Source organism: Sitophilus oryzae, unplaced genomic scaffold (assembly GCF_002938485.1).
Source record: "Sitophilus oryzae breed Bouriz unplaced genomic scaffold, Soryzae_2.0 scaffold_130_pilon_pilon, whole genome shotgun sequence".
In the NCBI taxonomy this organism is placed as follows: domain Eukaryota; kingdom Metazoa; phylum Arthropoda; class Insecta; order Coleoptera; family Curculionidae; genus Sitophilus; species Sitophilus oryzae.
This window is the reverse complement of record NW_022145960.1, coordinates 130,392-157,262: the sequence shown is the minus strand read 5'-3', so window position 1 is coordinate 157,262 and position 26,871 is coordinate 130,392. Positions and strand designations below refer to the sequence as shown.

The following is a 26,871-nucleotide window of genomic DNA, read 5'->3' as shown; positions in this document are numbered from 1 at the left end:
AGATAACTTTCCGAAACGTCAAGCATTTTTTTCTTTGTTAGGCAAATTTGTATTACTGTAAACATAACTTCTGACAAGCAGCGTCCGTTTAGGTTTAACGCCAGAAGTGTTTACAAAAAATAACTATTTTATTTTGTAGAATTTTCTTGCAGTGCAGTAGCGAAATACCCATAAAGGATTTTTTTGGAGAGATGAATCCGCCACATAGATATAGACATTTTTTATAGAATATTTATTATAAATATCTATAGCTACTAGCTATAGCAGCTATAGATCAGATCAGAAGGTCCATTAAATGTGAAACGAATTGTAGCTCCATATTCGCAGGTACCCATAATTAAAAAAGGTCTGAAAGATGGTACCTGTGGCTATAATGCTTATCATTCTTTTAGATGGTTGGGAATGTAATTTTGTAGCTGTCCCTCTTGCACGTTTTATTGGTTTTCTGGCTTCTGGCCTGTTGATAATATATATGTATATCTACCCTTACGACAAAATCAAGTAACAAATTGAAAAAAAAAAACGATATTGGTTAATAAATAATAAATGATTAATGAAACTATTTAAATTATAGTCGTAACTATTCATGTGCTATGAATACTTGATTGAGATAAATATGACTGCCATTCTTAGCGGTACGTGCGGTACATATCAGTCCATTATTATTAATCAACTAACGTGTACCAGCGACTTCGTTCGCGTCGAATTAATCATTTGTAATGGTGATGATAAAGCAAAGCAAGAATTTCCATTAACATACAAACTGGATAACATTTTCTCACATTTATGTCAGCATGAGAAAAAACAATATGGCTATATTATTATATAACTTGGTAATATTTGAGGGGTAGTTTCATCTCGTTGGAATTTGACTTTCCAAAAGTCCGTTTGCCAAAAATAAGCTTTATACGTCAAGCAGTTTAAGCAGAATCGTGGTTAAGAAATTACCCAACTTTTTGGAACACCCTGTATGATTTTTTAAGAAATTTCAAAATATGTAAAAAAACCAAATAAATTATGCTTGTCCAAGCGTTTTCCCGAAAGACTAACCGTTTTTTAAATAACAAATATTGTAATATTTGAGGGGCGTTTTCACCCTCTTGGAATTTGTTATTCGAGTAACCCCTCCTTATCGAACTTCTACACCCCACAGTCAATCCGTTTGCCAAAAATCAGCTTTAAAAGTCAAGCAGTTTAAGCAGAATCGTGATTACTCAATGGTCATATTTTATGAAACACCCTGTATAAATTTATAAAAAATCTTAAAATATGTAAAACAACAAAATAAAATATACGCGTTTAAGAGTTTTTCCGAAAAACTCACCGGTTTTTAAATAAAAAAGTATTTTAATATTTGAGGGATAGTTTCACCCCCTTAAAATTCGAGTTTCGAAAAATCCCTTCTTATCGAACCTCTACACCCTAAAGTCAATCTGTTTTCCAAAAATCAATTTTTTACGTCAAGCACTTTAAGCAGGATCGTGATTAATCAATGACCAGATTTTTCGAAACACCCTGCATACATTTTTAAAAAATCTTAAAATATGTAAAAAAAACAAAATAAAATATACGTGTTTAAGCGTTTTTTCGGAAACTTGGCCGTTTTTTAAATAAAAAATATTGTAATATATGAGGGGTGGTTTCTCCCCCTTGGAACTGGAATTTCGAAAAATCCCTTCTTATCGAACCTCTACACCCTAGAATCAACCTGTATGCCAAAATTGAGCTTCTTACGTTGAGTGGTTTGAGCAGGATCGTGATTAATCAGTATGTCAGTCACTTAAGGATTTTATATATTAGTATAGATTATAAACATAAATGAATATTCAAGATTCAAGACAGTTAAAATCTTTACTTATCAATATGTAAATCTTGAATTTAATCATTATTGCACTTAGATTAATATAATAAATTTATCGTATTATTTACTATATTGCAATAAAATTAATTGATATAATATGAAAGTATAAAGGACAAAGTACTAAATTATTTTTATTGAAATTGTGTCTGTAATTATATTTGAAGAACATCAACGTATCATTTTAATATTTAGATACTTCGAAATTTTAAAACTTTAATTACCAGTATGTAGTTTTGTAATTGAAATTGCATCCTGTGGTCGAGGACAATTTTGTTATGGAATACGGGTCATTTGCAATTTGATTTTAATATTAAAGTTAAACTATACAGGATGTCTCAGAAATAAGTACAGATATTTTAACTGGTAGTATATTTTGACCCTAGAAACACGCATATGAGCCTTTTTTGCGAAAAAAAATTGTTGAAAATTTTTAATTTTTCTTGATATTTTCCGTGAAATTATAAAAAAAAATTTAGTGCCACTTGTTTATTCACCTGAGATTTCTTTACGGTGTATCCAAACCTTGCACTGTTGTCACCTCAACGTTATCCACATTCTACATATTCCTATATTTATAAATTCACAGCAATTTTAAATCTTTACACAAAACATTAGGAATGTTAATTTTAATCTTTTATCTAAAGTTGTTAATAAATTCACTAATTTTAATTCAAATTTTGATTGATATATACTCAATTTAATCTAATATTTTTAGATACCTATTGATTACAGATCAAAATAAAACACTAATAACTAGGGAATGCAATCCCGCAAATGCGGGATCCGTCTGATTTTCCGCGGGATCAAAGTTGCGGGATTTACCGTGCGGGATCCGCGGGATCGACACTTTATTACTGGATTCTATATCGATCTCGATCAAGGCCAAACCGCTTCGTTCCGGGCCGATGCGTCGGCGCTCGGAACCCGGGGGATTCCCCTTACAGCTTAGCCATTAAGTGAAACAAACATTGTTAGATGTCTTTCTGACATATGTGCGTAAGTGAAGAAAAGCGTTTAACTAGTACTTGTGGACAATTTCGTCAAAAAACTGCCGGACATAATTATCGAGACAAGCAAAATTTTAGGGTAAATTTAAAGTTGAATATCTCTTGAACTAAAAAAAAAGATTATGGAATGCGGTTTGGACCAGGTTTTAGATGCATCTATTGTGATTAAGATGCTATGTGGTTTTCGAAAATATATTAAGCGAATTCTCGTATACAGGGTGTTTTATAAGAGTGTGAAATTTTGGCCAAGAATGTTTTACCGCAAATTTACAATTTTTAAAAAATCGATATTTTTACCAAGTACGGCTAATCTGTATTGAAATTAGAATAAACAGTTTGATCGGTTTTTTATTTTTTTTTGTTTTAAGGAAAATAAGACGTTTTTTTCGAAAAATATGCATTTTTAGTCATACGTATGATGGTACAAAAAGCATTCATTCAAAACATTCTGCATATGCCAAAAAATTATTGATATAGAGTATATCTAAAAGCCAGATAACTAACATAAGTTAAAAACTTCAACATCAGAATAATATTTTTATTTATAAAATAAGTAGATAAATTATAATAAAATTTAAGTTTATTTAATATTAAATATATTTTTTGAACACTCTATATACATCGGTCCAGATTTCTGTACAGCTAGTTTAAGATACACGCTATATCAATATATTGTGGGTCTATGCAAAATGTACAATGCCTTTTGTACCATTTAGGACCAAATGTATGACTATTGTTTACAGTCCCGCAATTTTGCGGATCCGCGGGATTGATTGCTTTAATCCCGCGGGTTGGCGGGATTGAGATTCTGGCAATTTGAAGTACAGTCTTACGCAGTAATCGTCACTTTAAATCAACTAGCAAAAACATTTTGATATCACATGTGTAAACATGGAATATTCTTCAATATTATTCTCAAGAAAAGCCATCTCACACTTATCCACTCAGGAACGCGGAGCAAGATCTTTATCTACCTACCCCACGCTCAGAGTTAGTTAAAAGTCCAATATTATACAACTCGAAAAAAATGCACAATCAAATGCCATTTGAAATCAAATCCATAACATCATTTTCTTCATTTCGCAAAGCATTGAAATCTTATTTACTAGACAAGGCTTTCTAAGCCGTAAATGACTTATATTTTGATAATCGAATTTGATCTTGTAAACACTGGTCTAATGCTTTGCTATTACTATATTTACCAATGACATCGAAATAAATTTATTTGTAGTTCATTGATATTTACTATAAACTTACTAAATATTTTTGAACCTTATTTTTATAGTTTTATTCTTTGACATTGTAAACATTTATAAATGTTTATTTTAAACAATAAGACTGGCAATGTAATTTGTATAATGTTTTGTATTCTCTTTTGTTTGTTTACTTTGTTTGTTTATTTTGTTTGTTTACTTTGTTTGTTTACTTTACCTTTGTCTACAAATGGTAAAATTTTTTGACAATAAAGGCATTTATTTATTTATTTATTTCAATTCAGTTGAAATTTTGTGATTTGAGAGTTATGAAAACGCACCTTAATAGTTTGCGCAAAGAGAGAAAACGTGACAGTGACAGTTATGTCTCTTATTTTAATGAGCATGTACATTGTATCACATTGTATTTTCTGTTTTCTGTCATTGTTTGGCGTTTTTTGTGTGTTTCATTAAAAGCGTCAACAATATTTTATATTTCCAAATTACAAAGGAATATAGTTAAGTACTATATATTTTTCAAATACCAACAGTACCAGCAATTATTAAATACTTAGGGAATTGACCTTTGGTCATAGACAAAAAACTGAACCATGTACCTTGTGAATAAAATAATATTTAATAACTATCAAAGTTGAATTCTCAGACCTAAAAACATCTAAATTATGCATTGACAGGTTTGTTTGAATTTAAAACGCTGAATTTTAATCATTTAGTAACCATCTTTTTTTAGTAGTGTGTATCATTATAAATATTTAAATAAATACTTTAGATTATTTACTTACTTCTTATTTTTCTGTTATTTCTTAGTTTAAATTTATCACGCACTATTGTTTATTACTTTGAACAGGTCTTTATTTGCATTTCAGATATTTAAGCCATAAAATGAATTTTGTTCTTAGAGACTAGTTACAAGAAAAGAAACTGCTTTGTCCAAATATTTATATACAGAGTGTCCCAGAAATAAGTGCAGATATTTTAAGGGGTGGTAGATCTGGTCAAAAGAAACATATTTTCTCTTTACCATTTTTAAAATAAATGGAAAATAACCGAGTTATTTAACCTTTTATTTGAAATTTTAATAAAATTATGGCAATATTTTGAGAGCCGCCGCAGATATGGCCAACACCATCCAATTACTGGTATTGGTCCCCGGATCTCAGATAATTCGACGCCCTGTGTTGCCGCATAGTCAAAAAAGTATATTATTAAATAAAAATAAATCAGAAAAACACACCACCTGAAGAGTTTAGCAGAGATTGCAGAGATGCATTACAATTTTAAGATGGTGTTATTATTACACAAAATAAATTAAAAGAAAAAACTTACCCACAATATTAAAAAAAGATACTTATGTCAAATTTAGTAATGACAGAAAAGTAACAGGTCTGTCAACAAAATTTAGTTTTCTACTGCAAATTATAAATTTGTGCATATTGAAAGACTGTACAAAGTTTGAAAATAAATACTCATATACTTTTCGAGTTATTCGTAATTCAATTTGGATCATTGCGTCGAGGCGGGAAAACGCTGCCAGGAGAGCTACCGTGGGTGTGACGTCACATGCTCGCTAATCGCGCGTAGCGCCTTACCAGAGACATAACAAGCAGATCCGTTGCGCTGTTTTCTTGTATCCCTGTCTAGATTTAATTAGATTAGATACATAGTTGTAGTCAAGTTTTATCTGTACTACAAGTTACGCCACTGTATTCAGAATAATTTGTACCAATTCTGTTTTACGCTTAGTCATAAACGACCCGTCAATTATTATTAGTCGATGGAAAGTCCTTATTGTAAAATTATATAGCCTTTGTTCAGACACGTTTGTATATTACGCCAACAAAAGATCTACTAGGTACAGTTTTAACACTTAATCACACTTTTTAATTCAATTCAGTTCCAAGATGTCGCGTTTTACTCTACTTTTCAACACGCACTTTACTTTTTACCTCTCTAAGTTCCAGACAGTTCAGAGTCGGCAATTTTTATATCAAATTTTACTTTTAAAACTAATTGTTAAAGTTTTCCTTATATATTATATATTTTCCTTATATATCCATATATATTTACGTTTATGTTAAGTTTTTTATTTAGCTCATTTAAAATATGTTTTTCCAAATTTCTTCCTCTTTTCATGGCTGGCGTATCAAATTTTTTGGAAACGCCCATAATTTGTGTTACCAAACTACCATTTGTTTTTTTGCATTTAGCAGCCTCATATAGTTTTGAAGCGGTTAGGCGACCATAACGAAGCTCAAACCATAACGAATCCTCACTTTGCGTATGGCTTAGTTTGCTGGCATTTTTAATGTTTTCTGTGGTAATAGAATTTTTGCAATACTCAATAAAATAATCTGCCGTTGGGTTTACACCATTTCTAATACAATTTTGTAGTAAGTGATGGACAGACAACTTCTTGCTACCACTTAAGGGACTGTTATGTAAAACCAAAGGACGCACATATTGCGTTTGTGTTTCAGTCATTTTTAAAACATCGTTTAGAAAGCCGTTGCTACTTGGAATATCAGCAACAGTATTTTTTAAACTTCTTCCAATACTTGCGCACTTGATTAATTTAATATTGGATCCCATTTGGGACAAAATGGTTCTTCAACTATTTCCGTGTCTTCATTAATGATAGCTCTAACTGAGTATGGCTTTATCCTGACTTTATGTTCGGGACATATTCTGGCTATCACAATACATCTACTACCCTGCCGTTTAATCTGAACGTACCCTACAGCTGAATCGCCATAGCTTTACCGTGCTGACCTGTAAAAATACATATCATCGTTTAAAAACATAAAGTATATGATACATCTGTTATATAGTTTTAAATAATCTTGTTACCTTAGTTTCTTATGTTTAAAGAATCATAAGTATTTCCCAAAGTTGTAGTTTTGTATGTATAATATTGTTATATTTTTATACATAAAAACACTTTTGGAAATACTTATGATAAAAAAATATTTTTAACATAATAAATATTTATCGGCTTAAAAAATACAAAAATTAAATAACAAAGTAAACAACATAATCAAACTAAACAACTTATTCACGCACTTACCGACTAGCTTTAACACCACTGGATTCAACTTGGTTATAATCAGTATTCAGCAAGAGAAAGTCGAATACCATATTGACATCTACTTGCGGTAAATTATGTGAATCTCCTTTCTGGAAACCCTCCTCCAAATTTAGCAACAAAAACAACTTCTTTTACGGTATTCAACAACAACAAAATAATAATGTAACTGCTGTAAATGTCGACTGTACTTCAATACTTTGTACATGAAGTGTCACAGTCAAACTGAATCACGGTCTTGCCGTCGCAAGCAGAGCAGCGTGCGGCAGGCATGTGACGTCAGGCCAATGAGAGCGCGTTTATTTAATTTGAACGGAGCGCATAACTTCAAGAGTCTCTCTTGTCAAAGGAGTTTATTTTTTTGAAAAAAAAGTTTTTTAATAGGTATTATAATACTAAAACATTAATTTTTTACCACTTTTAGTGCAAATTTTTTTTTAGTGAACTGACCTACTGTGACAGTTCACTTTTTCGATACCCACTTAACTAAAATACACTTCACTGTGCTGCTTTACTTGTATACAAAATAACAGTTCCCATTTCTAACACATTATTTATATAGGTATAGGCTTTATCATAATTTGAACCAATGATTTACAAAACATTTTGAAAAGCGTATATTACTTTGAATACCTACCTGAATGAATAAATGTTGAGAATTATTGCCTTTTATCGCCACGAACTATTTTTAATCTCAGAAAATACATGTTTCACTCAACAATTTTAAATACATATTTAGTTTTTTTCACTATCTTTTCGATGTATTTCTGATGTATTGCGATTTATTGAATGGCTCCATCGAAAACCCAATCGTCCGCCAAGAGTGCCACGTGCCAACCAGTTCTTTAAAGCGACGCTACCGTACCTAAAGAATTTTAAATTCAAGACATTCGAAGCAATCAAATGCGTATTAAATTTTAAAAATAAAACAGAGAAACACGAAAGGAAACAAACAAAATGGTTGAATCCAAAGCAATCAAAACACGCTTGTCGAGACAGTTGCCTAACTTAAAGGGTATGCATATGGCATAATTGTTATTAGTGTTTTATTTTGCTCTGTATTCAAAGGTATCTAAAAATATTAGATTAAATTGAGTAAATATTAATCAAAATTTGAATTAAAATTAGTGAATTTATTAACAAATTTAGATGAAAGATTAAAATTAAAATTCCTAATAATTTGTGTAGAAATGTGAAATTGTTGTGAACTTATACCTTTGGTTTGGTATAGATATAGAAATTATATTATAAATATAGAAATCTGTAGATGGTAGATAACGTAGAAGGTGACAACACTGCAAAATTTAGATACACCCTAGAGAAATCTCAGGTGAATAAACAAGTGGCACTAAAAAGTTTGTTAAAATTTCCCGGAAAATGTCAAGAGAAATTAAAAATTTTCAACAATTTTTTTTCGCAAAAAATCTTATAGGCGTGTTTCTGGGGTCGAAATATACTACCAGTTAAAATATCTGCACTTATTTCTGAGACACCCTGTATATTCAAATATTTTTTCAAGAACTTGATTGTTCTTATTTTTCTTCTGTAGAAAGAAGAATAACTTTTCTAGTCAAAATTTAGGGAGCACACACGTGAATAAGCATATATCGTGAAAAAATAATTTGATTAATCAAACAAAAGTATTGTTTCTTCTTTTAAAGTTTTGAGTTTTTAATATAATAATATAATACGCATACCTAATTATCTGTTTCTTTTTTCAGGCTGTGCTTTCGGACAAATATCAAATAACTTAGATTTAGACACATCTAAGCTATCAAAAGATATGGAAACAAATTTAAAGGATCTGGGAAAGACATTTCAAGAAAATGGTGTTAACTTGCCAGAATTAAATGTGACAAGCGTGAATGTAGAAAAGGTGGAACAAGTTTTAAGAGAAAAATGCGAAAAACAAGGTGCTGGAGATGTCGTAGACTCGATTAAGGTAAAACTTTAAAATTATATTTCTATTTCTAGAATACAGAAACTGAGAACGCTATCGATATACAAAAGCATTATAAAAATATCGTCTAAGAAATTATTTAAGAACTTTCAGAAGTTTATTAAATAGATGAGATTCAAATAATAGAAAGAACAATTTTGTATTATCTTTTATAATGATATTTGATAAAAATAATGGCTTCTTGAAAAAATCCTGAGTATTTCGCCAGTTATCAGCGGCGAAGATTGATGCGGGTGATGCGTCGCATCCCTTCAAAATATTGTAATTCCTTTTTATTTAAAAAAATCACGAGATCTCCTATAAAAAATTAAAATTCTCAGTAAATTTATTCAAATAATTAAATTCAACTTCAATTGTTTAATGTCTGTATTAGGGTAGGTCAAAAAAATCGACTATTTTTTTTTCACTTTAAAAGCTACCTAAATTGGAATTTACCCGGTATAGCCTAATATGTAGTTAAATTAACTATTGTACTTTAAATCAAATTAAAACTTGATTCAAAAAGTTATACAGAGTGAGACAAAATTAATATTGAAGATTGGTCACCTTTAAAAGCATGTTACTCTTTTATTTTAAATGGAACACCCAGTATATTATTCCGATATTCAATGGAGAATTCATGTCTCTTCAAAATACTATTAAGGTTGCCTACTCCTCAAACAAAGATTTTCCTAGATATTTTCATTTACTTGATTTGATCTGAGTGATCTTTATTATTTGATAAAATCTAGGTGGCTGTGATATGTCTGACGTTACTTCAACATAGCTGTATAATTAGTCCAACTTTAACAACTAATTATCATTTTGTATCAGTTAAAACAAAAAAAAAATCTTAAAAATACTTAAGTGCTCCTGATTTTATATAGTCCGGGTGGTTTTACGGTTTTACGGTATACAGAAAAGTCAACAGACTTCGAGACATAGGAAAATCAAGTCCATTTAGCGTGTGTCCAAATTTTGACAAGTTTTCAAAAATGACAGTTTTGTTTAGACTGACGTTTAATTTCATTTAATTTCATTTAATTTCATTTTATTTAAACTTAGTTTTATTTTTTTCCTAGAATGCGAAAATAAATTAATATATAGGGTGTTCCATTAGAAAAAACACAACTTTGATGTGTAACTTTTTTTTTGGAGACACCCGGTATAATTCTATATATTTTATAAAATGCTTTCAGTTAACTTATATATGCTGCCAAAATTTCATTTTGATATAAACTACCGTTCTCCTTGGAGCTTCTACGGCGTATGAGAGGCGCCACCCTGTTACATGTATTCATAAAATATCTAATAGTATGAATCATAGACTTAAAATAAAATATAGACTGAGCATCTCATTCATAAATAGCTGGAACATGCGGTCAGACACTGTCTTGTTATTGTTGTGTTATTGTTTTAGGTTATAACGAGTGCGACACGAGCGATAGATAGATTGTCTCTGTCGTAACGGTCGTTCCCTGACGACTCTGCCGAGAAACACAACACTGTCTTTCGTTTCTCAAGTACACCTGAACTCTCCGTATCATAGCCGGGTAATTTTTTTTTATTTTAATGAAGCTATAATTAAATTAAAAATATATCGTATTTAAACTTTTTTATATTTTATTAAGATTTAGGACAGGTTTTTTAAATAAAAGTTTAGAAAAAACAATTAGAGTCCAAAAAGGATAAAAATAATAAAATACACGTTATAGAAGAAATTTTATAATCAAAATTAGGTAATTTTTGAAATTAATAATAAATTATTAATTTTAGTCAAACATTTACAACCCCTAATATTAATCAAAACAGGATCTATTCCACAGATATAATATAAACGGCGACAGGGAGAGAAAAAAAATGATTGTTGTAATTTTTTTTCTGGTTAAGTGATGTCTTATTATGTAAATTAGAGGAAACATAAATCTGTTCCATTAAAGCAAGGAAGGTGATAGGAAGTGGATAAAATAAAAACTACATTTATTTAACTCGGTACTGTCTTTATTATACCGGGTGCGTCTCAAAAGTGGCTCATCCCCATAATTTTTATATTTTCAAATAAAAACAAGATTTAGTATGTTAGTATATGAAATAAATTAGATTGATTGACGCATTCAATTGTTTTTGGTCACTTCCTGTTTCACCGGAAATGACTATAACTTTTAATTTTTAAACGGCACCCTCGGTATATTTCTACTTTATTCGATAGAAATGACACTCTGAATAGAATGACATATCATATGTCAACTTTTGACATTTTCGCATATGGTTTAATTGTAATTGTAACACGCGGTTCATAACGACAATTTGACTCGAAATACCAAGTATCAATATATTCATAAAAAAATGCTTTTTCCAAATATGCTAATGAGTCACCCTTGTTCCATCTGAAAAAATTGATATTTGTATGATTAAAAATACGATTTGTACATCTTTTAACCGGCCTAGACAAGACACGAAACCTATTAGACGATCAAAACTATTTTTCAAGGCTCCTTGATTAAAACTTAGTGGATTGAAAAAAACTGGATTGAAATTTAAAATAGGATATGTTTTTAAGCGACAATGTCAAAAGTTGACATATGATATGTCATTCTATTCAGAGTGTCATTTTTTATCGAATAAAGTAGCAATATACCGAGGGTGCCTTTAAAAATCAAAAGATGTAATCATTTCGGTGAAACAGGAAGAGACCAAAACAATTGAATACGTCAATAAATCCTAATTTATATCATATACCTACTAACATACAAATCTGTTTTTTTTATCTGAAAAATAAAAAGTTATAGGGTTAAGCCACTTTTGAGACGACCCGGTATATTAAAAAATATTGTTTCATAAAGTAATATCATTTTAAAATTCTTGTACGTTATTTTAGATTCTGAAGATAATTTTAGAATAAACCGGAATATATTTTTAATAAAAACATTATTAATTATTAACAGGGTTATAATTATGATTTTGTTACAATGTAAGTAAGTAAATAATGTAATGGTAAAAGAAAAATTCAGATTTTACATTTTACTAAAATATTATCTAAATAAGTGCCTTTCTACAACAACGCCACTGACTGCCAATGGGTAAATTGAGAGTTGCCTACCGGTCAAAAGTCGTTTCAAGACTTAAATGGATTTTTAAGTCAAATTTCTTGCAAATTTGGCACTGGCGAACCATATTTTATAGTTTTTGAACAGAAAAAGTCAATAAAATAAACACTTAAGGACTATAAGCTAAGAAAATGCGTTAATACAGCCGGGGAGATAGCGGCAACAAAGCTTTACCGCACACGTGCGACACGTACTACAAGGTAATAAATGAATGAATAGGCTCCCTCGCCTCTAATCGGTGTTGTCATGCTGTAAAGAACTTATCCTTATTAAACAGTATCCGACTTATAATTTAGTAGTATAAGGACTATTTAATACATCTATGGAATATTAAAACCTACTTTATTAAACTGTAGTATTAATATCTCAATACATGTGTATAACAAGAAAAAAAATATTGATAATATTAAAGACGTGACAACATAGGCTGGATGAGGAAGGCTCGGTCGACTGTACCCAGAAGTAAACATGTGTACAAAAAAGGTTGTTTGTCCGCGTTGAGATGTAAATAGTGTAGTCTATATTTTATTTTAAGTCTATGGTATGAATAAATTAATTTGTGTTATTTTTTTAAATAATAATTGTTTTATCAATACGTGCCTTGCTCTTCCAACATAAACAAATAATGGTTAAATTTGAAAATTTAATTACATATGTTAATATTTTCAATTCCTAAATTACCCTAAAATACTTATCATTGGTAGGTTAAATTTATTTAGATTTTTTAAAACGTAAATAGGTCTATAATAATATTTTATAGAATTTTTTTGTTTTTAAATATTACTCTTAACAACCTGTGTTGCAATACACTTTAATGTCCCCTTCCAGCAGAGATGTGGTAGCTTAGGGCTATGGAGTGTAGAGGTAAGGAGAAATAACTCTTATGGGACTTTTATTGAAAAAGTGGTCACAAAATGGGAAGAATAAGGGTTCGCCAAATAAGCACAGTGGCGCTAAAAACGCATGAATCTAAAAAATTAAAAGTAACCATAGATAAGAGAATAAAAATAAATATAACCAAACATTACCCAAAAAAATTTTGTTTTTATTTTTCAGACAGAGTTTTTGAATATAAAATAATTATTGTTTATCAATATCTTGTGCTTTATTTATTATTTAACAATGGTTAAAGTGTGTGTGGTGCGAAGTTGATTGAATAGCTGTAAAATACATAATATAATTCAGTATTGTATTATTTGTATTATATGTAAAAATTAGAGTCAATCAAAAGTGTAGTAAACATTTTTCGTAAGATTATTGACATACATGTTACAAAATATATTTTTACAATCCTTTTTATAAAGTTACAACCTAAATAAAATTTATTTTTAATGATTTTAAAGTTTGACAGACATGCACAAATTGTTGGCATTTTTTTAAACAAGTAAAAGTAGGAAATTGTAGGTACTTTCAAGAAATATAGTTAACTGTAAGTGCTGTATTTTAATAATCTATCAAAAATCAAAATCATCAGGATAATATTAGGTATTGATTTTCAGACAAGAATTAGATTACAGTGATGGTCAAAAGCATTTAGATATTGCTTTGAAATCTACAGATAAGGTATGGCAGTTTCATTTTAAAGAAGAAGATGTTAAAGTTTGTGATAAAATTGTCATCAGAAATACTGTCCACTTCAGTATTTACATAGGAAAATATTGGAGGATGAAGTTCTACCTATTGCCTCAGGTTAATTTAAATTCTGAATTGCAACAACAGCAACAAGCAAGAAGGGCACCATTAAATGAATATTATACACATAAGTATTATTATACACAGAAAGAGTAATGTTATACACATAAATATTAACATTTTGTAGAGCAACAACACAATAAAAAACCAAAATATGAACAGCAGCAACTAAAACAGGAACCATTAAATGAATATTATACACGTAAGTACAATTTGATCGAATAAAAAACGGCGTCAGCGATGCCTATGAAATGAAGATTGCTGTCATTTTATATGTAAAATGATATGGAGAATGTCATCGAGATGTTCATTTCCAAGCCAACTGGACACCGTGTTTTTTCGATCATACAGTATTATTATACACATAAATAATAATATTATACACATAAACATCCCTTGATAAAGATCAACATTTTGTAGAGCAATAACAGCATCAAATAATGGAAATAATGGACCCTACTGCTCAAATCAAAAACAAAATTTCAGCATGACTACTTTATTGGTTATATCAATAAAATAAATTATTGAGTTTATGAGTCTAGATCCTACAAGCAAGCAGATCTATCACATAATTTTAAATGAAGATTTATCTATTATAGTATGTATAAACACTTTGCATCTTTTATTCAATGTTGTAATGAATTAACAAATTGCAGGTAATTTATTCTAATAACGAAAAAAAAAGTTTGGATCAAAAAATATTTTCTTCTGATGAGGTTTATGAATATTAAAGTCTGTTGAAGTTTGGCCATTATGTGTTGGTATACAATTTATTTATGATGTTACAGTAGTTAAACCATCCGAGTACAAAACATGTTTAAAATCCACTATTCTTAATGAATGGCAACTACCAACTTGAGAGGAAGCTAAGAGAAAGGTTCTATTGGGTGGACTACAAGGAAAAGGGACATATACATGAGGATCTGGAAGGGCTATAACATTACGTCTCAAGCCATGGAACAATAGGAAAGGAAATTCAAAGGAAAATATTACAATACGTGGGATGCAAATTATAGTGCAAATAATTAAGAAAAAGAATTATTAAAAGTAGTTATTGTTACGATAGTTAAACCATCCGACTACCAAATATATTTAAAATCCACTATTCTGAATGAATAGCAACTACCAACTTGGGAGGAAGCTGCGAGAACGATTCTATTGGGTGAACTACAAGGAAGACATGAGCATCTGGAACGGCTATAAAATTATATTATTATTTCACGTCCCAAGCCATGTTGGAATAGCTGGGAGTGAAAAAGAAGATAATACTGCACACGATTCTTGTCTAGAAGTAGTTGATATTAAGGTAGTTAAGCCATCCGACTATCGAACATTTAAAATCCACTATTTTGAATGAATGGCAACTACGATGGAGCAAAACGTAAATAAATACTTGTACAGTATAAAATTATATTATACTGGCTTAATTTTTATACTACAGAAAATGTGTTACGTTATTTTTGACCTGCATTATATTTATTTAAATCCCATATCATCAATTAAACTTTTAATAAAGTTTTTCTAATTATAATTAACATTAATTTTAAACTAAAGCCTTTTCATCTTGAATGAGATTTACGAAATAACTTATGAGAAACAATAAAAAGAGGCTCTGATATCTGAATAATCAATAATAAAACCACATATTGACTTACTTTTATACTAAATAAATGTAGATATGAAGTTATTTTAAAGCTGCATTATATTTATTTTAAACCCATCACCAATCATTACTTTAAATAAAATTTGTCTTAATTATAATTACCATTAATTTTAAGCTAAAACGATAAGAATATTTTTTCGTCGTCTTGAATGACATTTGCGAAGTAAGTTATGAGAAACAATAAAAAAAGGGCCTAGTCTATTGCTGCTGAATAAAAATCTGTAATTTATTTCATGCAACATGAAAATAAAATTGTATTTTTTTTAAACCCGCGGCTTCGCGTTTGCTTCACGTCAAATATTTATGTCTTGAATCATCTGTTCTAAAATGTTCGGCGCATGTCTTAAATTTTAGAATCTTGCTACAGCAGCGCCATCCTAATTCTTCCCTTTTTTTGACCATTTTTTAATACACGGAGTTATTTCTCCTTACCTCTACACTCCATATTTAGGGCACAGAAAATAACACTTTCAAATAGCAGCAAAGAATATTATAATTTTATTTTTATTTATAAGGGTATTAAAATATTCTTTGTACTTAAGATGGGAAGTTCATCAATGAGTTTTATTTTAACTCAGTGGCGGCTCGTGGGTAAAAAGTTAGGTGAAGAGTTAATTTTTTAAATTTTGGCGCATTCACCATTTTGTCAACATTTTTTAATATATTTAAAAATTTTTTGCTGCATTCACCGTTTTGTCAACATTTTTTTTGTTATTATTTATACACTAATACCTATAATATTTTCGTTTTAATTTGGGTTAAAATGCATTAAGTAAAAAGAGATACAACCATTTTTCGATAAACACATTATTTTGCATTCCAGTGAAAATATAATTAAATTTACTTAAATTTAATATAATAAACATTATATACAGTGTCCACCATAAAGTTGGATCCATATGTACGTTTTTTTTATATTAGAGTTTTAAAAAATCTTTTTGTGGCTATCACTTCTGCTTTGAAAACAACTTAAAATGCACCAAGCCAAAGTTGACAGCTAACATCTGGGAGCTGTCAAATACAAAATATTTAAAAGAAATTTTTAAAAATTGGTTAAATTATTATTATTTTAAAAAAAGTGACTAACAAAATTATGTTTCAACTTTGACTTGGTGCATTTTAAGTTGTTTTTAAAGCGGAATTGATTGCCACAAAAAGTTTTTTTTAAACTCTAATACTTTAATTTATTATTTATTTATTATTTTTTCAAAATAGAGATTTCAGTGAAATAAGGTTGTAATTTTCATAGGTATAGCTTCTTTTCCTCGGTTTTTTCACTGAAATTTCGATATTAAAAAAATTGTTGGTTACAACCGAGGAGCCATTCAATTATTATTTAATTATTACATTAATGATTATTACATTAATGTTTACCAAGCAATAATAACCAAAATAAATTTGATTTATTTATATTACTAACCTTACTAATTTTTGTAAATAAGCTCAATTTTTCTGTACTTTATTGATGCAAACTTATCAGTAATATCGTCATTTAATTAATTAATTATATTTATTAAAGCCTATTTAAACGAACATTTTCATTAAAATTAGACTTATAGAGTCTAACGTTTTTTTCTAAAGCATCGGCTATTGTATTTTGATTTTTTTTAATTTCTTAACATTAACTGACATTTTAAATGTTCTGCAGAATTCCCGTGTTTATACAAAGATCTTGTTATATTTACGAAATCAGTGAACCCTTCTTTATTCCAAATGCCATGTTTATTAGAAAATATATAGTAAACACGACCAACAAAATAATTTTTGTAAAACAATACTACTATATAGCCAATTAAAATCAGCAAACCAGGAAGACTTAAATTTAATATTATATTATAAGATTTACTACTTTTTCTTATTTCTTTTTTGCAACTTATGGTTAAAGTTTCAGTTGGTCGCCCTTGAGATAAAACATCCCTCTTATTTTCATCTGTCCACCGTCTGAAGGGAGTTTCCAATAAATTGCAAACCAAGTCATTAATTGACAACTTAAATCAACGGAAGCCATTAACAAACAATAATAAATAACAACAACTTTACAGTCTTTACACGGTTAATTACTCGCCGAAGTAGCCGAATATTAGCGTAAATGCAAAAATTATGCGCCGCCGTCACGCATTTCCTGAACAAAAGGAAGACGAAGAGAACTATCCAAAACCAAAAACTCATTCACATCGGTCGCCGATAATAAACTTTGGGGCGGGGGGATTTACATCTGCCACTAGGCTGACGTCACGTTATCATGAAATCCGTGCAGCCGCTTGGCCCAGAAATAGAAACATTGTCACTTGCATTTCTGGCTTGTAGGCGCGTGCGAATCTATAATGCTACTTTTTCGGCCGGAATTAACGATGCGATGGACCTATTATGCAGAGGTCCGCCCCGAAAAAAATGAATAACTTATAAAAAATTACCATTTTATTATTTAGATACATGTAAATATATTAAACTAAATTAATATTTTAAGCAGTAAAGTTTTTTCTTTAATTTGAGTATTTTTTCGGTGAAGTGCCCCTTCACCTACTGCACCTGACGAGCTGCCACTGTTTTAACTATATTTACTTTTTTTAGTAATATTTAATTATATGTACTATTTCTCTTTATTCTTTATCATTAATTTATTATTTATTATTATATGTATTTTTCATGTTAGATGTCTTAATATGTTGTTTTAACTCGTTTAACATAAAATCTATGCTGTAGGTATGATGTATATCTTATTTTTAAATGTATGTGAACACTCTATATTAATTATATTTAATTATTTAGAATTTCGTATTAGAAAAATAGTAAAATAGATTTTAGCTGTGTCTCTTATTAAATTAAATATAATAAGATTTAGAAGAAAACGCTGTGCAAATCTTGTTAGTAGATGCATAAATATATATTTAATTTCATTTAATATAGAAGGTGGACTTTACGATCGATGGTAGATTAGGACAATAAAGGAAAAAATGAAAGATCATAGCGTTTGTTTAAATTTAAATAAATTATTCTCCTGATTTCGCTAATGGTCGCAATGGTCAAAATCGACGTAGTACTCTCTACCCTAATGGAAAGTACTCTTTTAGGGCTGTTACGGAAATTTACACTATCGCTTTGGCATTAAAATGTGTGTAAGAGTACCAAATTACAAGAAAAATAGTTTACCAATGTTATTAAAAATAAACAAAATACAGGGTGGTCCGAACTGTATTCCGGAAACTTCGGCAGCATATTCTGCAGATAGATTTAAGTAAAAAAGTTCGTATAAATATATATCCTAAAATGCTTAGTTTCTGAGGTACAGGATGTAGAAGTTTCATTTTATTTCGATTTTTCCAAATAATTTCTGAAGTAACGTCAATATTTTGATGAAAATTGGTGTCTGAGAGTTTTTGATATGAGAAATTTGGGATGTTGATGTCAATATGACTCCATATGGGGCGCCACCTACATGTGTTTTAACTGTTTTGAAGAGTAATAACTTTTTATCCGTACCTGTATAAAAGTAGTGAGCAAAAAAAATATACATTACCGTGACATTTTACCTAAAAATGTCTCTTTAAAAAAATATACGGTAAAAATCACTACGAGTAACCGTTCTCAAGATATTTAGAATGGAAATAGTCAATACATGTCATTACTGACAAAAATAAACACGTCGAGTAGATAGTTATTTGACTGAAATAATAAATTTGGTAAATTTATATATTTTATATTATATTTTTTTAAATTAATCATAATTTCTTCTTCGAAAAAAAAACAGTTTCTGTTGAACCTTTGGCTCAAAAACATTTCAAATTTATGATTTCAGTCTAGTAACTATTTAGTCAACTAGTTGGCGCCCTCTGCAAGTGGGAGTCATATTGACATTAAAATCAAATTTCTCATGTCAAAAAACTACCAGATACCAATTTTCATCCAAATATTTACTTTATTTCAGAAATTATTTGGAAAAAATCGAAATAAAAATGAAATTTCTACACCCTGTATCTCCGAAACTAAGCATTTGAGGGCATACATTCATAAGAGCTTTTTTATTTATTTTTATCTGCAAAATAGGCTGCCGAAGTTTCCGGAATACAGTTTGGACCACCCTGTATATTATTTTTATTTACCCTTTTCAGGGCTGTCACATCTTCAAGAAGCATTTTAGGGCATATGTTCATAGGAAATTTTTGTTTTATTTTTATCTGTAGAATCACCCACCGAAGTTAGTTACACTATTTTTTTGACACCCTGTATAAACCTATTAATTACATTATCTAACTGAATTTTGATATTCATATTATTATTTATTAATGAAATAATCATTGATGTTTAAAGTTGTTTTCATTCAAGAGTAATTTTTGTTCTCAGGACAAACAAGAAGAAATTAAAAACTGCGTTACTGAGAACGTCAACGTTACCCAAGTCCAGGAGGAATTGGAAGAAGCGAAGAAAACTGGATCAATGGATGTTGTGTTCGCAAAGTACTGCAAAAAATGGCCGGAAATATACGAATGTGTTGAGAATGTTACAAGCGAGGTGCGTAGATGTTTGAGCGAAACCGAGGAGAAAACCTTCAACAGAACGCTAACGATTGTTAGCGAACTGCAAGAATTTATGTGCTATAAGGATGGAGATCGTTTGGCAAGTAAGTCGATGTATTATTTTTAATGTTCCTTCACCTGTTGGTTATTTAACATACCCACAACCAAACTTATATGGAATCACTCTTTACTTCTGACTAAATTTCTTACAAGGAAAAAAATTGGTATTCAACTTTAAAACAGCCGCTACACTATCCCCGAAATGTTTTACGAAATATTTCTGGAAATATTTTGTGAAACGTTTCTCAAAACATTTCTGAAAATAGTACGATAAATATATGCCCGTGTTATAAAAATTAGTTCCCACGTTTCCTGAAATTGAGCGAGACCCGAAATTGATTGGTTATTTGTTTTTTATTGTTAACCCAGATTAACAATAAAAAACAAACAACCAATCACGGCGCGTCTTGAAAAACTGATATGAAGACAATTACCGATGGTAAATTAAATTAGCTATTCCTCGAAGGTTACAAAAGAATATTTAGTTTTAATCATTGTCTAATATAATTAATTAAAATATAGTAAAAAAATATAAAACTTTAACGAATTTGGTTTTGTTTTTCTGGTTTTAATTGTCTAAATCCCTGCATAATAAATACTAGTTGAATTGATTTATGTCAAACCATACTGGGTGCTAATAACAGTATCTTTTACAAATTTCTCTTAGAAACAATAAAAGAACATTGCTTTTAAATAATGTACGTGGACCATATTTTTTGTTGACATCGGGTCAATTAATAATTTTCCTAAGCGGATATATTGATAACGTTACCAGTATTACTCATCAAGCAACTAACTCTTGTATTAATCAATTAAGCCGTAAACAAACATATCATAATATACAATTTTATATACTAATTCATTATAATAAAATTAAATCATAAAAATATTGTAATTATATTCCTGCAGTATAAGTGAAAACTTTTATTCCTTAATATACAGGGTGTCAGATTTTAATCGGGAAAATTTAATAGACGATAAAACTTGCAAAAATAAAACAATAAGTTCATATCAACTTGTAAGATTTAAAGCTTCCTTTTCGAGATACAGGGTGTTAAAGTTACTTAAAAAAGAAAAAAATAATAAGATATTTGAAAAACTATTTGATCGATTTGGATATAACTTGAACAGTTTATAATACTTACTATGGGACTTAATTTGATGTAATTAGATTTAAGCTTGGCCATTGCCAGGGGCGCCGGTGGGGCATCACTGTTAAATTATTTTAAAGGAAAAAATAGGCACGCCACTGCTTTTTTAGAAGTTTAATATTATTTTTGGATTTAGTAATTAAAAATATTATTTTTTTGTCTCCTGACTTTTTTGTCTATCTTGCTTACTTCATGCGAAAAAAATTAAATTCTAATTGGTAATTAATATTATAATTATTATTCTAATGATACCCTGTATCTCGAAAAGGAAGCTTTAAATCTTACAAGTTGATATGAACTTTTTGTTTTATTTTTACAAGTTCTATCGTCTATTAAATTTTCCCGATTAAAATCTGAGACACCCTGTATATATCGACTATACATATAATAAACGCGTATTCAAATATTAATTTTGTGGAATATATATCAATATAACATAAATCGAGATGTAATTAAATAAATATCATCGTAACAAGCTATTTTAGAAACGTCTAGGTTTACTTATTTCACTGAGATTTATGACAAAAAAATCCTTTGCCTCCGGTACAGATACCGCCACGTTTTGGAAATAGCTCAAAACAAAACAAAATTGAACAAGGCAACAAAAAACGCAAAAAAATCCCCTCTCGCCCTCCTTACGAGTAGTTTTCAGGCGCTTTTAAGAATCGAAAGTAGGTCGAGGTAAACCGAAGTGGGCCAAGACAACTGGAAATAAATCGAAATGCGTCAAAGTTGGGCGACGAAATGCGACCTTGGCATGTTTCGAGTTGTTTCTGGCATAGTGTGTACGCTGTTTAAGATAAGGCTTTTTGTTGTAAATAAACATGATAATAAAGAGTAATCGACTGCTGTGATGTATTCTCTTTTGAATTTTGTGTTCAGTAGTAAAATCACGATTGTCCGGTAATTTTCATTCGACCCAAGAAATAAAAATTGCCTTATGTTGGTCAACTGACGTATAGAGGGGAAGAATTATTGCTCTCATTGAACGAGGAATACCCCATAGAGACGTAGCAAATATAGTAGGCGTTACTCAGGGTATTGTATCGAAAACATATGCACGGTACTTGGAATTAGGAACACATAGAACAGGCCCAGACAAAGTCGTCAAAGAATCACAAGTGAACAACAAGACCGCCTTGTGAGCCAAATTGCAATGTTTCTCATCCAAAGCTACAAAGACAACTTCTGGCAGTTACAGATGTGAACGTTTCAGTTCAAACTATTAGAAAAAGGCTTCGTACCCGAGGGTTGTATAGCAGAACAGAGTTACGGATCCCGCAGTTATGTCGGTAAAATAAAATTGACTGGCTAAGTTGATGCCCTCAATATCAAAACTGGACAACTGAGAATTAGCAAAATGTCAGATGACCATCAAATTCAGGATCTCAGAACTCCAGGAAGAAGAGCGAGACTCCAGGCTGCCAAAATTGTACTAAGATACTGTACCAAGAACTGTAATGTTCTGGAGAGCTGATTATGCTGGGAGCAAAAACTCCATTGTTGCTTCAACAAATTTTAACGGATCGGAGGTATGTTGATTTAGTGCTAGAACCAATCGTTAGTCTTTGGAGAGCTGCAATTGGGGATAATTTTAACTTCATGCGCGATAGTGCACCTCTCCATACCAGCAGAGTGACTATAGTCTGTCCAACGAGAAGATCCTTGACAGTGATAGATGTGTCTGTCATTTTAATTTCAAAGTAGTTTATTTTATTTTACAAAGAAATAAGTTGGTACAACTGGAACGCATAGCAGGAAATATTTAAAATTTGATTGACAAGATGACAAGTGATTACTTCAAAATTGTATAAAACTGAAAAAATGTAATCGAGTTATTTTATTTAATAAAAACGGTATGTGTTAATACAAAACAAACAAGAACAAGGCACTACATACCAAAAAAATATAAAAAATAACTATTATTTACTTTCAAGCTTTATGAAACTACCCGCATTTATGATTATATTTATCAATATAACTTATGTACAAATACAAATTTGTAATATTCCACAGGTATAAATAAAACAACATAGGTAAATACAACAACTATTTTATTAATAATAACACCTACCAAATTTTATACCTTAAAGGTGGATTAATTACCTTTAATCTTAATTTTTTTAAACCAGTACCTTTTGACATTATTTTTCTGCACCAGTACTAAAATCCATTATTTACCTATCGTGTGATGTCGATATTTTACAGCTACTCCAGTTTTTAGTATGTGTTTAGTTTGATCCTTATATACGAAATGCACTTATCTACGACGAAATGGTATACAAACTTTATCGATGGCAACTTCATTGGTGTATAAGACTTTCTGCCTGGGCAGCGTGTATTAACCATAAACTGTGCTCTGGGCCTACAGTTAATTTTCACTCGATTTTTCCTCCACTTGACTTCAAAAGACACAAAACACACGTAATAATACGAATCAAAATGCATCATCTTTCAAAATGCAGGGTATTTAACAAAAGTTGACACAAAATTATAACCAATAATTTGGCAAGACTTTGACAAGCGTCAAAAATGACAAAAATCTAAAGGCGAGTTCATACGCATCGGCGTCCGTTTATCGTTCATCGTTCCGTCAAACCAATAAAATTGAAATACGATCTGTCATTTTTTAAATAAACCAATAAAACTGGTTAAAAACAACAAGACACAACGTATGACGGATTTATATTTAAACCCATCCATAGATAACTTAAAAATTATTAGAAACTTTTTTTAGTAAAATAAATAGATTGGTATGGGACGTCATCTGCTTTTCTTCTGTCATCGTCTGTCGAAATCTTACCTGAGAAAAAAAACAGAGTATAGAGAATATCTTGAAACGGAAGGTGTCATAGTTTTGGACTGGCCTGAGTGTTCACCAGATCTAAACTCTATCGAACACGTGTGGGACCAGCTTAAAAGACGGGTTAGAGCTCGTTAAAATAATCAAGGAAATCTCGCACAGCTTATTGATGCAGCATTAGCAGAATGGGAAAACATACCCCAAGACAACGTTGATAATTTAATAAGAAGCATGCCAGCGCGGATAGAAACTTGCATAAGGGTTAGAGGTGGCAACAGGGACAACAATTTTTTACCATTAAAAATTTAAATCTTATTTTGTTTCAGAAACCAAAAAAATACCATTGTGTTTGTTTTGGGAACTGGTTATTTTTTTGATTGCTATATGGATTATTTTTCATTAAAAGTCATTGGTAAGGAGTTGGAGTTTTATTCACAAACACAAAAAGTTCATACGTCTCAAAAATTATGAAAAATAATAGATGATTCCATATAAATTTGGTTGTGTGTAAACTTTTTTCCATACGACTTTTTGCTAATCATTACCAAAAAAGAAATACACTTCTGATTACAGAAGTGTATTTATTAAGGTAGATAAATAGCAGCCAAGGTAGTGGTCGAGAACTATCGATAGTCCCCACCATCGATAATTATCGATAGTCGGTCCTTTGACCATCGATTATTATCGATAGTTTTCGATAGTCATAATAATTAGTGAGTTTACCAGTTTTTAGGTTATTTTTTAAATAAATTATGTTTTGTGGAAGATCATTGACGTAAAAAACTACCCCAGACTCCTTAAATAACATTTTTATATTAAATTACCGCCTGTAAATGGAATGGACACATCACACATCACATATTTTTTTTTATATTTTGATTTATATTTATTATTGTTTATCACATATAAATTAAATTGCAAAATGCAAAGCAAAAATGCCAGATTAGATCCAAAAATCCGTTGGCCGTAAGCTTGAAGTTGACGTTTGACCTTAAAGTTGACACTGTTGACAGTTAACGTTGACAGTGTTGACACGACATTTGATAATTTTGACAATAATGACATATTTCGGATTGACTAACTGCTCCGAAAACTCGTTTAAAAGAAGATTCTTATTTATTTTCAGCCTATGTTAAAGAACCCGATTGGTTGTGATAAAAAAAATTAAACCTGAATGTCTTTTCTTTATTGAAACTGGTAAATAGTAATAAAGACATAATTATCGAAAACTATCGAAGGTCGGAAATATAATATCGATAGTTTTCCATAGTATACGCTATCGATAAATATCGATAGGCTATCGATAGTTCTCGATCACTAAGCCAAGGTTTGCTAAATAAGTTATACCTAGCCATTGACAACGAAATCATTGAACACTAGAGATGGGTAGATTTGGTATTTTAAAAGGTCAAGAAGGTTTAAATTTATATCTTAAGGTTTAAATTTATATCAAATTATGAAGCAAAGCCATTACGAACTTTACATACCAACAAAAGATAGTCCAGAGAGAATTATATGCCTTCCATCAAGACCCCCCCAACCCCCCTATACAGGGTGAGTCTTAAATATATGCAAAAATTTTCAGGGCTGGTAGATTTCGATAAAAGAAACATATTTTCTCTTTACCATTTTTCAGATAAGTCCAAAATGACCGAGTTATTTAAGTTTGAAAATTAAAAAAAAAAATGATTTTTTTTGAAAAATTTTGAGAGCCACCGGAATTTTTTCTGTTTTTGCATCCCTTTTAGTGCCGTAACCATAGAGTAAAGCCGTAACTATGGTAATATATCAGAGATACCGTAGGAAAATTTGCGGTGAACAGGCAGTTATAAAATTTTCGAAAAATATACAGAGAAATTTAAAAGAAAGTGCACGATTTTCAACATCATTTTTTGCGAAAAAAATCTCATAGACGTGTTCTTGGGGTCGAAATATACCATCCTTGAAAATATTTGCACTTATTTAAGACTAACCCTGTATATCCGCCTCTGCGGAAATACCACTGTGCTATTTGCTGTTTCTGAATCAATGCCTACTATTCCAGAACTTATTCGAAAAAAAAACATTCATTTTAAACGATGTCAAATTTAAGTATACCAATATCAAGAATATATTTATACATAATTCAGTAAACAACTAAGTAAGATTGTTCAGTTTTTATCATTGCATTTCTTTTAATATCTCTGTTTATAAATATTTGTTTGTCTGTGTTTAAGTGAGTTATACATCATCCGCAATTCACAGGAAAGGCGACATTGATAAAAAATTTCAAAGCTTTATAAACAAGACGGCGATTATAGTTAATATTGTTTGTTTATTTACATTTTTTATATTTATAGGTCAAGTAATATAATAATATAATGTGAGGTGAATATATATTTCCTGTTTATTCCTCTTAGTCAGGACATAGGAAATTCCGTGTTAATTTTAAAAAGGTTAAATATTATCTCCCCAGATCACTTTATGCAAAAGTTGTATTAGACTTTTTTGTAGAGGAGTTAAATTTGTACTTTTGTGTAGAATTTCGTTTCATTTGGAATAGTCGTTTTAAAAGTTATTTACAAAAATCTACCTTCAATTTAGCAAAATTTATATACAGGGTGGTCCGAACTGTATTCCGGAAACTTCGGTAGCATATTTTGCAGATAAAAATAAGTAAAAAAGTTCGTATAAAGGTATGTCCTAAAATGCTTAGTTTTGGAGATACAGGGTGTAGAATTTACAATTTTATTTCGATTTTTTCCAAATAATTTCTGAAGTAACGTAAATATTTGGATG

General features: G+C 30.1%; 1 protein-coding gene across 2 annotated transcripts in view; it reads left to right on the top strand.

Moving 5' to 3' along the window:
• LOC115874960 (27 kDa hemolymph glycoprotein-like) overlaps positions 1 to 26,871 on the top strand; it is a 97,421-nt gene that overhangs the window by 50,808 nt on the left and 19,742 nt on the right. For both annotated transcript variants that reach the window (XR_004048942.1, XM_030890265.1), the window contains exons 2-3: positions 8,886 to 9,106; positions 19,907 to 20,183. Coding sequence is in view for 1 of the 2 variants with exons in the window: in XM_030890265.1 (XP_030746125.1) it covers positions 8,886 to 9,106; positions 19,907 to 20,183 (498 nt within the window). In the remaining variant the exon portion in view is untranslated. The remainder of the gene's footprint in view (positions 1 to 8,885; positions 9,107 to 19,906; positions 20,184 to 26,871) is intronic.